General features: G+C 41.1%; 4 protein-coding genes across 6 annotated transcripts; 2 read left to right on the top strand and 2 right to left on the bottom strand.

The window, feature by feature from the left end:
* Nucleotides 1–69: 69 nt before the first annotated feature.
* LOC133709980 (actin-related protein 6) lies at nt 70–3199 on the bottom strand. 2 transcript variants are annotated; one of them, XM_062135959.1, is made up of 9 exons: nt 3047–3199; nt 2198–2956; nt 1635–1851; nt 1476–1539; nt 1311–1395; nt 1179–1229; nt 1030–1092; nt 804–952; nt 70–702 (listed from the first exon to the last, which is right to left on the bottom strand). In XM_062135959.1, exons 2-8 carry the CDS (start codon nt 2875–2877, stop codon nt 826–828), a joined length of 1287 nt encoding a protein of 428 aa, XP_061991943.1. In that variant the 5' UTR covers nt 2878–2956; nt 3047–3199; the 3' UTR covers nt 70–702; nt 804–825. The 2 variants fall into 2 exon arrangements, with proteins under 2 accessions (XP_061991943.1, XP_061991938.1); XM_062135954.1 differs by lacking the exon at nt 3047–3199 and having other exon boundaries at nt 2198–2993.
* LOC133726889 (heterogeneous nuclear ribonucleoprotein 1-like) lies at nt 3032–4368 on the top strand. The gene is made up of 3 exons (XM_062154524.1): nt 3032–3316; nt 3599–4183; nt 4330–4368. The coding sequence occupies exons 1-3, from the start codon at nt 3032–3034 to the stop codon at nt 4366–4368; spliced, it is 909 nt and encodes a 302-aa protein (XP_062010508.1).
* Nucleotides 4369–4606: 238 nt separating this feature from the next.
* Nucleotides 4607–6953, bottom strand: LOC133709975 (probable clathrin assembly protein At4g32285). The gene has a single exon (XM_062135945.1). It carries the CDS (start codon nt 6684–6686, stop codon nt 4830–4832), a length of 1857 nt encoding a protein of 618 aa, XP_061991929.1. The 5' UTR covers nt 6687–6953; the 3' UTR covers nt 4607–4829.
* Nucleotides 6954–7980: 1027 nt separating this feature from the next.
* On the top strand, nt 7981–12005 carry LOC133709966 (BRAP2 RING ZnF UBP domain-containing protein 1). Of its 2 annotated transcripts, XR_009846411.1 has the most exons (12): nt 7981–8466; nt 8647–8755; nt 8852–8966; nt 9090–9187; nt 9758–9864; nt 9980–10232; nt 10452–10505; nt 10707–10850; nt 10980–11044; nt 11351–11405; nt 11488–11798; nt 11859–12005. XR_009846411.1 is itself a non-coding variant. In XM_062135931.1 (11 exons), exons 1-11 carry the CDS (start codon nt 8168–8170, stop codon nt 11644–11646), a joined length of 1458 nt encoding a protein of 485 aa, XP_061991915.1. In that variant the 5' UTR covers nt 7981–8167; the 3' UTR covers nt 11647–11833. The 2 variants fall into 2 exon arrangements, 1 of the variants encoding a protein (XP_061991915.1); XM_062135931.1 differs by lacking the exon at nt 11859–12005 and having other exon boundaries at nt 11488–11833.

The following is a 12005-nucleotide window of genomic DNA, read 5'->3' as shown; positions in this document are numbered from 1 at the left end:
AATTTGCTTTCTTTGTTTTCTGTTACCACTTTATCTTCTGCATCAAATACGAAAACAGGACGAAATTGATGGATCGCAAATTCACAACTTCTATTTCTCTATGAAAACACTACATTCATCACTTACATATCATTGATCTGCTTGATAAAATGGGATATCTGCAAAGGGGCTTGAAATCGTTTAAATAGCAGCAACTACTGCACTTTACAAAAACAGAGAAAATATCTCAAACACACTTGTAGCACCCACTAATGTGAAAAATGTTTTAAGCATCCACCGCATCTCCCTTTCATGACAATGATTGCGATGAATTGAAAATCAACATGATTTCTCATTCAGATAGAGCATATGAAAATCCATGCTCAAAGCGAATTGATAAGAGTGTTCTCCATGCTGTAATGAAACACCCACATTTTGATTGAGAAGACGCTGTAATGCAGATCTAGTCTTGTGAAACTTTTTCTTGAATTCACTCATTCCACATTTGTTCGTTATATAGGCAGGGCTGGAATGTCAATCAAAGGGGTAGAAAATCTCTCCCTCGGGATGGCTAACAAAAAGGGATGAGGGAAGGCAGAACAAAGCATTTCATAATCATATTGATAAGTAACGAGGTAATTACACTTCCATTTCGCAAGCTTCTTCAGTGGTGACAACAGACGTTGTAGATGCTACTCGGCTAAATTTTCCCTCATGGACTTGCTGAAGATGCAGAAAAGTGTTAAGGTCCCAGAATTACTTGGTACCTAATTTCGTCGTCTCAAGTAATATGATAACTGGATTTGGCCATTCAGATAACTTACCCTCCAAAACTGCTTGTACCCATTAAAAGAATCTCTTCCGACATCGAGCAGATCCAAGCTCCTCATACTCAGCCTTGGTAACACACATTGCTTCAAAATCAGGACTTGATGCCAAAACTGATCCCCCTCGCCAAACACCTAGTATGGGGCTGGAGAAAACATGGCAAAACTTCAATAAAATGGAAGTAGGTACATGAGTAGTGTTATGTGGTACGAGAAATCTTACTCTTCTTGGGGAGTTATCTTCACTTGATAGTCATCAGGAACAAGAGGCCGCAGCTCTCTCTCTCTGCAATATCAATACAAACTTAAGTACGAAAGAATGCTTTAGTATTAAATCCTACAAACTTATATGGAAAGGAGAACAGTGCATACAGTCTATCAGCAAGTCGAGGAAACAATGTGCTTCCGCCAGTTAAAATGATGCTGGCCAAGAAAATTCAGTCAAACTAATCAGTATTGAAAATGAATTATACTTAAACAAAAATGCAAAGTTTTTCAGGTCACCTTTCATAAAGTACAGGGTGAAGATGAGGATGGCATGAACTGACAGCTCGAACAATGCATTCCGCTAGTCCAGCCTGATTCATTCCTGCAACAACAGATTCATTTATAACAGCTAACCAAAGATTCAAATACTTGGAAAGAAAGGGAGCAATATATAAGACAAACCCAAATCAGCAGGATGGAAGATCATCTCCGGCACAAGGAACCTTTCATTTGTCAAGTCGAATTCCTACACAAAATCATCAAACAGCTCAAAAAATTGGCAAACCAACACAAGCAATAGTCTAGTTCCAAAAAAAAAAAAAAAAAAGACAGCAGAATTACATTCTTGCTCAAATCAATCTTCTTTCGCTCCTCCAACTTGTCCACAACTTCAACCCGATTCATATCCATCTTCTTGGCCACTTCTTGAAGCGAATCACTGTCTCCTATGGCCAAGTACCTCTTTGCCTCTTCTGGGTCTTTAACATACCCTTGTGTATGCGTAACACCATCAGGCAACACATATGTGCACCTGAAAGCATTGTCCTTTCCATGCTTCCTGAACACCCAAAACTAAAATCAGCTTCAATTCAACAACCAACACAACAAAACAATAAAGGCTCCTACTTTCCCCAAAACTAAAATTACTCTTTCACCAACATTCATCAAAACTCAGAACTACAATTAGATCAAATTTAAGAACAAACAAAAAAACTCTAAACCCTAAACCCTATAATAACACAAGCAAAGAACTCAAACTAGCTCAAATTCAAGAACGAACAATATAAAGTCCCATACTTGAACTAAAATTAGATCAAATTCAAGAAAAAACGATAAACCCTAAACCCTATAATAACAAAAGCCCAGAACACAAAACCAGCTCAAATTCAAGAAAAGTCACATACTTTGCAATCTGGAGGTCACGAGTCACATTCATGGAGACAAAGCAGAGCTTCTCCTTCACATCGTCAATAAGAAACGTTTCGTCCATAACATTCACAGAGCGGTACGAAACGAGCTCCTTGAGGTAATTGGTCAACGCCTTTCCCCCCAGGTCAATTCTCTTCGCGGCGTAGTTGATCGGAAAGTTCTGGAACACCGGCACGGCGTGGGTGAACGAGAATCCACAATCGACGACGAGGCTGCATTGGGCCTTAACGGGCCGGCGGCTCGCCTCGTAGAGGTGGGCCAGGGAGGGCGCGTGGGCCACGTAGAGGGCGGCGAAGTTGAAGTCCTCGAAGACGAGCTCGTCGGCGGCGCGTTGGATGGAGGGGAGGGTGAAGAGGGGCTCGGTTAGGAGGAGGGAGGATTGGGCCGGGTTGACCCGGAGGACTTGGGAGAAGAGGTGGGCCCAGATCTCGCGCTGGAGGTCCGGGTTGATAAGGTAGCCGCGGTCGATGGGGCGGCGGACGGCGGCGGAGGTGAGGTCGATGGGGTCGGTGGGGGAAGGGGTGAGCCATTTCTTGGAGGAGAGAGGGCGGTAGACGCAGTTGGGGATTATGGCGGCGGGGTCGCGCTCGCCGCCGTACCCGGCTTTGATTAGGCCGCCGCCGTTGTCGAGAACAACGACGCCGTTTTGGTGCATTTTCGGGTGGAGGGAGGAAGAGAGAGACTGAGACTGATACTAATTGGCGCGCAAAGAGGCCCCTGTTGTATGCGAAATCCTAGTGCAACAATAAATAGGCTTAGTTAGAATACCATATAAACTCTAATGGGTACGTATATATATATATATTGCAATGCAGATATCTTACACCGTTTACGAGAAAACATTGGCTTTCGTGAGTTTTGGGGCTGCCATGGACGCAAAGCAAGACAGAAAGATATTTGTGGGTGGGATAACAGGGGAGGTTGATGAAGATATCTTGGAAGAACACTTCAGTAGATATGGGGTGGTAGAAGAGTGTGTGATCGTTTTGGATAAAATCACTCGTCAACCTAGAGAGTTTGGTTTTGTTACCTTCACTGACCCGTTAGTGGCTAAGAGAGTACTGGAAGAAAACCACACCATCTTTGGCAAGAAGGTTAAATTTACTCGTGTTAAATTTCATGAAATCTTTGTATTATGTTTTCAGTTTTTCGTGATCGCTACCGTAGCACATGCATGTTATTCATACATGGTTTTCTTCATGTAATATTTTGTGTTTTTATCACTTCAACCACTCATGTATGGATTGCAAAGAACTAAAAAAAGTCTTCTTAAAGTAAACGAAATTTTCAATGAAGTAAAATAGGTTATTGTTTGTCTTTGTTGGGTAATTAGTCTTTCTTTTTTCGATATGGAATTTCGAATTTTGATAATGCAGATTGATGTAAGGCCTTCGGAACCAAAGCGTGAGAGAAACCAAATTTATCAAGAAGAGCAACATGTTCAACATCAAGGTTACATCCCTAAAAAGATTTTTGTGGGAGGTTTACCACATGATCTAACTGAAGATGAATTCAGAGACTACTTTGCTAAGTTTGGTGCAATTGATGATGGAATCATAATATATGACAAGGAAAGCAACACACCTAAAGGTTTCGGATTCATTACTTTTGAATCTGATGATTCTGTTGTCGATGTCTTGCATAAACAGAAAAACAAACTTCATGAACTGAAAGATAAGCATGTGGAGGTAATGAGAGCTCTTCCTGAAGTTAAGAAGAACTGGCATGGTATGTGGAGATGGCTTCAATTTGACGATCTTGCTTTCGGTATTGATCGTTTTTTTTGCTATAGTTGTGGAGGTGCTTACGGTTATGGACACTTTCAAGGGTGTTTATATTGGCCAAATCCGTATCATGGGGTTTGGAATATTATTAGGGTTATCCATGCTAATTGGATTGGTGGTGAAGTAGTTGATCAAAGTGCTTGGAATGGTTATTCTGATCAAAACAAACTTACTCATGTAAACTCAATCACAAGTTGCTGAACTTCCATAAATTAAAAAGCTCAATTAGCTTGATCCATACAACAAAACAGATTATGGGTGTTTATCATATGAAGATATAAATATATTTCTATTATGTTTTTCCTTTTGTTTCATTCCTGTAGTTCAAAGTCTCGTTGAATGTTTTCACAGCAAGTTACTAACAGCAACATATCATTTATCATATGAAGATATAAATATATTTTTATTATGTTTTTCTTTTTGTTTCATTCCTGAAGTTCAAAGTCTCGTTGAATGTTTTCACAACAAGTTAATAACAGCAACATATCCTTTACCCCAATTTCAAAATGTGGATTGCAATCAGAACCCCTTTTTTGCCCACTTGCCAATTAGATTCATCCCCGCCAAAATATTTTCTGTAATTATTTTGGACTTGAAAGCTTAACTTTATAACGATCAAGTGGATCAGTATTTTATAATATCAAAAGCTGGAATGTTCACACTCCATAGTACAGAAATAAAGACACAATGGTAGACAACAGAAGGTAGTACAAGAAATCTTGTAAAAGAAATGAAGTAAAGCATGGTATCTCTGTATACAGGCTTAATCCAAATATTATAGGTAGATATTTGCAGTATGTGATGAAGAAAATGGCCGCCAATTTTAATAGGGCGCATAGTAGTAACCTCCTGGCTGCGGCATCCCATAAGGCATCATTGGTTGAGGACCATAGTAACCAGACCCGCCGGAAAGCTTGGCCAAACTCACTTGCCCTTGCATCCCATCTTTTCCATATTGCTGCCAAAGAAGCTGTTCCTGCGTAAGCAAGTGTTGCTTCCTCTCCATGTCGGCTATTTGAACATATGAAGGAGGTGGTACAGTAAGGGAGGCAGCGAAAGGATCTTGCTGTCCCACAGCTTGCACTGTCCCATCCGGTGCAGGCAGGGCCAACACCGGCGTAGAACCCTTGCCTGGTGGCAAGGGCATTGCCACACTACTTGCACTCCCACCACTCAATTGTGAGGTGCTCACATGCTGCCTCACCGTCCCTTGATCATACATTCCATTCAATAGCAGAGGATCAAAACCACCAGCCAAATCAGCCTTCTGCTTCGACAGATTACTAGCTGTTTCAACCAATGCCAACTCCCAATCTGCTTTACCGCTGTCAGCAGCCGGCGTCTGCCACGCTGAGGTCACTTCAGGCTCTCCATTTGAATCAAACGCTTCCCAGGACCCATTTGGATTAGTAGTAGCAGTAGTAGGAGGTCCAGAGAACAATGCCAAAGCCAACTTGTTTCCTTGCTCATCAACTGTAACTCCATCATCCCTCAAATTCACCAACTCATCAGTCACCCTCTGAGGCTGTGAAGCCGGCTTAGGCTGCGCAACAGGTGCTGGCGGAGGAGGACTAGGAGTGAAACTCTCCGGTGCAGGAAGAGCCTTGATCTCATTCACATTCACATTCACATTCTGTTTCACCTCCTCATCAACATAAACCCTCTCCTCCCTCTCAGGTGTACTCTTTGGCCTATTTGTCTTCTCCTTCAAGTAACCCTCAAGTGTCCCCAAAAGCTTATCAGTTATTCTCAGCACCTCCGGGTACTCAGACGTCCTCGCAATCCCCATATCCTTGCACCAATTATAAAACAACAACAGCTCATCAATCACCTTCGCCGCATTAACATAAACATCAAACGCCTTGACACAATCCCCGTACTCCATCTCCCCAAACCTATCCAACAAAACCCCCAACGCCTCACATATCTCCACATACAGCCTAAAACTCTCCTTCACAACCCCATAAAGCGCAACAATCACCAACCTACTAGTCTTGGCCATACCCGCCGGCCTACAACCCAAAACTCTGTCGAGAACCCTCAACAAATCATTCAACCTTCCCAACACTCTCTCCGGCCTCATTTCCCTAAGCGGAGTACTATTCTTGCCCTCTTTTCTCTCCAATGACTCACTCGACCTCGCACGCCTCATTCCATACTCAAACTCACTCTCCTTCTCCTCAAATCTATTATCCACACCCCTCGACTTCCTCTCCGCCACCTCAAACTCCGCCTTCTCATCCAAATACATACCATAACACCTCACAAACCCAGCATGATCCCACGAATTCGAATGCGCCTCGTCCCGAAACTCCGCCATGTTCAAAACCCTCATCCCCCTCCTCGCCGCGTACACAACCTCCTCCTCGAACAGCGCGTGGCCGTCGATCAGCAGCCTGTGCACCAGCATCAGAGCCTTCAGCGCCACAATCCAGTCGTGGGTTTTGCTCAGCCGCTTCGAAATCGTCGCCACCGCCGCCGTCACGTACCCGCGCGAGTGTGACGTCAGGCCGACGATCTCCCGGATGTACTTCTCGTCGGCCGGGTCCTCGTCGTGGGTGGTGGCCTTCACCACCAGAACTTCCAAGTCCGGCGCGATCGTGCCGGCCACCTTCGCCAGGCTAATGCTGGTCTGATCCTTCACGGCACCGATCGCCTTGCGAATGGTGCTCGTTGACATTGCTACAAAGATTCGAGATTTCCAAATCGATTCTTACCTCAACTTGGGCTCTGCTTTTTGGAGTACTGCAGAGTTACAGTGATCTGCTGAGTTGGGTCTCGGACGGCGGAGATGGTGTCCGTACGATCGGAGTTGGCTGTGATTGGGAAAGAGGGTCTCTGGACTTTGGGGCAAAGCTAAGCGAGAGAGGACGGCATTTGAGGAGTCTGCAGAGACTGCAGCTAAGCGCGTAAAAAGTTTTGCTTACTGTTTCTTGTTTTGGGGTTTTTTCGGGGGTTTTTGACGTTTTATGGACTTTTATGTGGCAGTGGCACGTTGAATCTTCAAGGCAAAGGTTTTTTTTTGTAATTAATAATATATCATACCAAGCAAAGTAAAAATGGGTTTAATTATGGTAGTGGGTTTTACTATTTTACTCTATAGTCATTATTTAGGGTGGATTTACTTCCCTTTTCTAGATTACAAATTTAGGTAATTTAACAACTAAAATTTGATTTTGCACATATTTGATGTATGAGTTTTTGTGTAATCTGATATACGATGAATTTGAAAACCGTTGATCAGAGCGGACAATGAATTGGAATAGTGGAATGCTATCTTATCAAGAGATTCGAAATTATATATGTTATGTACTAAACGATGATAGCCAAATTGAAAGTTGAAAATAATGTAAGTTATGTTGGACTAATAAGCATAGACGATGTGATACGAGACCAAACTTTGAATCTTCATATTGGTCCGGTTTGTACGGTTGTGCTTGTAATATAAGTTGGCTTGAATTTATGCTATGATATGAGAATAAGCAGCTGTTAAATAAAATAGTTGAGTGTTTGATAAATTAGATTTTGAAAAATGCTTATACTATAGTACTAAAAACAGTGACAAAGTGTTTTACTTAAGTTAAAACTAAAAGTGCTACAATAAAATAAGCTGCTTCTATAAGTTAGGTCGAGTGAGCTTTTGCTTTTGGCTTCAAAAGAACTCTAGCTTAAAAAAAAAACTATTGTTTCTCCATTGTTTTTAATTTAAGCTTTCTCAAACGCAGCCATAATTATTTGCTGAGATATTCAATTTGAGTCAATAACACACTAACTCCATATCAGTTCAACTATTAATTCAACTGTTGCTTAATCTAATCTTTAGACTTTCGAATTCATCGAAAACATTTGAATTCATCGAAAGCAAAATAAATGAAGTCTTTTTTTTTTTTTTTTTTTTTTTTCTGTTATAGAGTTTTTATTTTCTTTTCGGCCAATTTGTTATATAGAGTTTCAATTTCACACGAAAATCCAACTCCGAAAAATAGTTGCTTTTCAAACAAAACATATATAAAGCCAATATCTGAATTCCGAAAAGCCGAAACCGCCTTATTCCCTCCCGCCGACGATCGCCATCTTTCTCTCTCTTCAATCGCAGCCACCGCAAACACCGTCGCCTCTCTCTCTCTCTCTTCCCCGGCCGAGTCGACTCAGCGATTCGCAATGTTCTTCCTCCGAGTCCACTCAGTGGACACCAACCACCCCGTCAGCCTCGAAGACGCCGAGTTCACCACCATCTACGCCGCCAAGGTCGCCGCCGCCGCCCAATCAAAACCTAGGTTCAGCGAGCGGAGAGGAATCGCGCACCTCTTTCGAACACGAGGAAACTCGTCGCTGCCGAGCCACGGCGCCGAGTCCACTCTCCTCTTCGTCGTCGCCGTCCCCAACTACCTCTCCTTCAACGACTTCATCCGCTTCTGCGAGCCCCGCCTCGACCATGTCGCCGACCTCGTCTTCATCAGGTATACCTTTTCTTCGTTTCACAGAGAGAATCTAAACCTTTTCGATTTTGAATATTGAACGATTTTGTTGCTTTTTTGTGTTAGGAATTGAAAATTAGGGTTTTAGTGATATCTGTGGTTTGTGTTTGCTTTAGAGTGGAGTAGATATAGACTAACTTATTGTGTGTTCAATTGGATTAGAAACGATGCCATGGAAGATCGGTACAGTGTTGTGATTAGGCTTATGGATGAGATGAAGACAGATACATTTTATGGCAGTTTCAATGGGAAGAAGTATTCGCCGGGCGAGGTTCGATGAGCATTTTCCTCTTACTGTTTTAGTTGTGTACATTGTTCATCTTGAGCTCATGTGTTCTGATTTTTGATTGATATATGTTTTCTTCAGGCTGAGGTGTGCCATATACTGTTTCTGGCTTCAGTGGACTACACAGATTCAGCTGAAATAGCTGGGACTCCTCCAGATTTATGTACCGAACTGCCTAGTTGCCCAGTTTGCCTTGGTAGGTCACGGTTTTGTTTATTCTTCCCTTGGATGAAGATGTATTATCCTTGTTTTTGTTCATTTCTTGTGTAGTGAAGTACTCTTGTACCCCATACTGATATTATTTTGTTTCAAATGTTAGAGAGATTGGATGCGGACACAAGTGGAATAGCAACTACACTATGCGACCATTCATTTCAATGTCCTTGTATCTCAAAATGGACTTATTTGTCATGCCAGGTGAGACTTTATATGTGTTTAAGATTGTTGTAGTTCATAGTTGGTTATATGCCAGGTGAGCTGGCTCTCTATTTCAGAACTACACTATGTGACCATTCATTGCATTTGTTGAATTTCTAGACCTTGCAGATTGTTGAACATTTTTAAATTACCCAAAGGTGATGTTGGTAGGTTACAAAGTCCATTTTGTTAGTAGACATCAAAAGCAGCATTTTCTTTTGACCACTCTTTTAGGAGTTTTGAAACCCCAAGTTTTTTCCTAGCCTGTAGTACTATCGCAAGGATGAACTTGAAACAAGCACCTATGCTAACCTCCTTTCTGGCATACTTATGGATGTAATTCTTTGGTCAAAGGAAAGACATGTATAGTTGTCCTGATTCCTTTGCAGATTAGAATGAAACATTTCTATGCAAGGGTATGGTCTCGGGTTTCTGAATTTCAGTTCGTATATTTCTTGAAATGGCATTGGCTCCTTCAGTACCCTCATATAGATTAGGCGTCGGGCAACATTAGGGAATTTGATTCTCCTACTATGTTGAAAAAAGTTGCTAAAATATTTGTGTCCCCAGGTTTGCCGATTGTGTCAACAGCAGGATGACAATCCAGCTTGCTCTGTCTGTGGAATATTGGAAAATCCTTGGGTTTGTGTAATATGTGGTTTTGTAGGGTGTGGAAGGTAAAGATGCTGTAGTTTTTTTTGTTTTTTTGTTTTTTATTCTTACTCTGATAACTTCGGTCCCCCAAAGAATACCAGTAGAGAATAATTGATATTTATTTTTTCTTCAATAAAGATATAAAGAAGGCCATGCTGTTAGGCACTCGGAGGATACACAGCATTGCTATTCTCTTGACTTGAAGAGCCAGCAGATCTGGGATTATGTTGGTGATGCTTATGTTCACCGCCTGAACCAATCAAAAGTTGATGGCAAGCTAATAACGGATGTCAATTCTCACTGTCGAGAGTTGGGAGGAGATTGTGACAGTTGTGAATGTAGTGAGGATTCTGGAATTAGTGGAGCCCTCTATAGTAGCAAAGTTGAAACTGTATGTACTTCCTTCAAAAAGAATTCTTCTGAACTTATAGATTTCCAAATCTTTATGTTTAAATTTACTAGAAGGGAGAGCTTTCAACTTAACAGTTATCTGACTCAGTTTTTATTAGTTAAGGCACTCTATGTTCTTATTTCACTCTAGCTGGTACTATTCATATTTTCATTTTCTTATGTCTATTAGCTCATCCTTAGATATTGTATTTGACAACAGATTGTTGACGAGTATAATCGACTTCTTGCAAGTCAGCTTGAGACTCAAAGACAGGTAGGGTTTCTTCCCCGTCCATAACCCATTCTTTCTGATCCACAAATGTGGCTGTTGGTGAATAACAAGTATACATTATCATCCAAGACTAGTTTTTTTTTTCCTCTTGATTCATATAAGTGCTGTTACTTCCAATTATATGGTTTAGTCCAGCGTATTTTATCCTGTCTTTGTGTTTTCTTTTTTGTTCCTTGAATTCAGTACTATGAATCTCTACTGATGGAGGCCAAAAGTAAAGCTGAAAGTTCAATTTCAGAAGCATTGGAGAAGGCTGTAAATTTGAAGATACAGGATATTCAAAGTAAACTGGAGAAATCTCTTGAGGAAAAAAAGGCTGTTGCACACGTGAGTGCTATTGGCTCATTTGAAAATTATTTCAAGTTTTAGTGAATTTGATAACAACTTTTCCTGACGGTTTATTTTATGTGATTTACTATATTGCACCTGTTTTGATGTTTCTGTTTGTGTTCTTAGATTCACCAAACTCTCATCGAGGAGCAACAAACCTTGAGTGCAAAATATAAGGAAATTGAAGAGAGGTACTTATCTCCTAGTCTTTTTAATCGATAGATGTGCATCTTTTATTGTTAGAACAAACTCTCCTCTTAATAATAGTATAGATAATGCTGTAAGATATGCCATGAGGGTGATAAGTTGTGTATATAACTGAAATAGTCTCCTTAACTTTGTCTGTTTATTTCTTCCTACCTGCCAACCAACCATCAGAACTGAAGTCCTTGTATATTATAGTGCTTAAATGGGCCAGACAGACAATGTAGTTCTTATATAGGCACTGAAATTTTTCTCGCCCCAGGGTTGAACTCAGATTTAACTTGTTCTTTTAGGGAAGCTACAACAATGAGGTTAAGAGACGAGAAGATACTTGATCTGGAAGAACAGGTATTACACTTGCAAGTTTCTAGTTGTGTGCTTTCTTTATTAGTGTTGGCTTCTTAACGAGTTCAAATAATGTTGGTCACAGATCAGAGATCTTACTGTCTATATTGGAGCCCAAAAAACACTGAATGACATGACGAACTCCGATGATATCAAAGGGGGATCACTCTTACCTGTACCATCAAAGCAATCTTCTTCGGCCAAAAATAGAAGACAAACAAAATCTAGCAGAAGACGGAATTAGATAGTTTGAGAAGAGAATCAGCATCTCGTTTGGTCACGGCTTTTGGATGCTGAAGCATTTCAGCATCTTATGATTCTTATCAGATAGGAACTGATGTTGTTATTCTAAATGGGATGTACAGATATAACCTGAACAATGTTGGGATTCGAAAAGTTTTAAATGTAGGGGTTCCCCATTAGTCGACTAATTCCAGGCAATAGTTTTAAATGTAGTCAAAAGTTTTAAATGTAGGGGTTCCCCATTAGTCGACTAATTCCAGGCAATAGTAGATTAGACTAGCTTTCTACAATGGCAGACAACTTACTACTGGCAAGAACTAGTGTGCTGCACATGGAGGTCTGCCTGTCTATTGCAATTAA

Source organism: Rosa rugosa, chromosome 1 (assembly GCF_958449725.1).
Source record: "Rosa rugosa chromosome 1, drRosRugo1.1, whole genome shotgun sequence".
Lineage (NCBI taxonomy): Eukaryota > Viridiplantae > Streptophyta > Magnoliopsida > Rosales > Rosaceae > Rosa > Rosa rugosa.
Note: the sequence above shows the minus strand (reverse complement) of the source record. Positions and strands in the feature narration are given on the sequence as shown.

Coding starts and splice junctions, on each gene's coding strand:
- LOC133709980 (XM_062135959.1), bottom strand. CDS start 2,877: ATGCACCAAAACGGCGTCGTTGTTCTCGACAACGGCGGCGGCCTAATC. Junction 1,852..2,197: donor CGTGACCTCCAGATTGCAAA/GTATGTGACTTT, acceptor TTGGGTGTTCAG/GAAGCATGGAAAGGACAATG. Junction 1,396..1,475: donor CTTCCATCCTGCTGATTTGG/GTTTGTCTTATA, acceptor CTGTTGTTGCAG/GAATGAATCAGGCTGGACTA.
- LOC133726889 (XM_062154524.1), top strand. CDS start 3,032: ATGCAGATATCTTACACCGTTTACGAGAAAACATTGGCTTTCGTGAGT. Junction 3,317..3,598: donor ACACCATCTTTGGCAAGAAG/GTTAAATTTACT, acceptor TTGATAATGCAG/ATTGATGTAAGGCCTTCGGA. Junction 4,184..4,329: donor ATCAAAACAAACTTACTCAT/GTAAACTCAATC, acceptor TCATTCCTGTAG/TTCAAAGTCTCGTTGAATGT.
- LOC133709975 (XM_062135945.1), bottom strand. CDS start 6,686: ATGTCAACGAGCACCATTCGCAAGGCGATCGGTGCCGTGAAGGATCAG.
- LOC133709966 (XM_062135931.1), top strand. CDS start 8,168: ATGTTCTTCCTCCGAGTCCACTCAGTGGACACCAACCACCCCGTCAGC. Junction 10,506..10,706: donor AGCTTGAGACTCAAAGACAG/GTAGGGTTTCTT, acceptor CCTTGAATTCAG/TACTATGAATCTCTACTGAT. Junction 11,406..11,487: donor TACTTGATCTGGAAGAACAG/GTATTACACTTG, acceptor TGTTGGTCACAG/ATCAGAGATCTTACTGTCTA.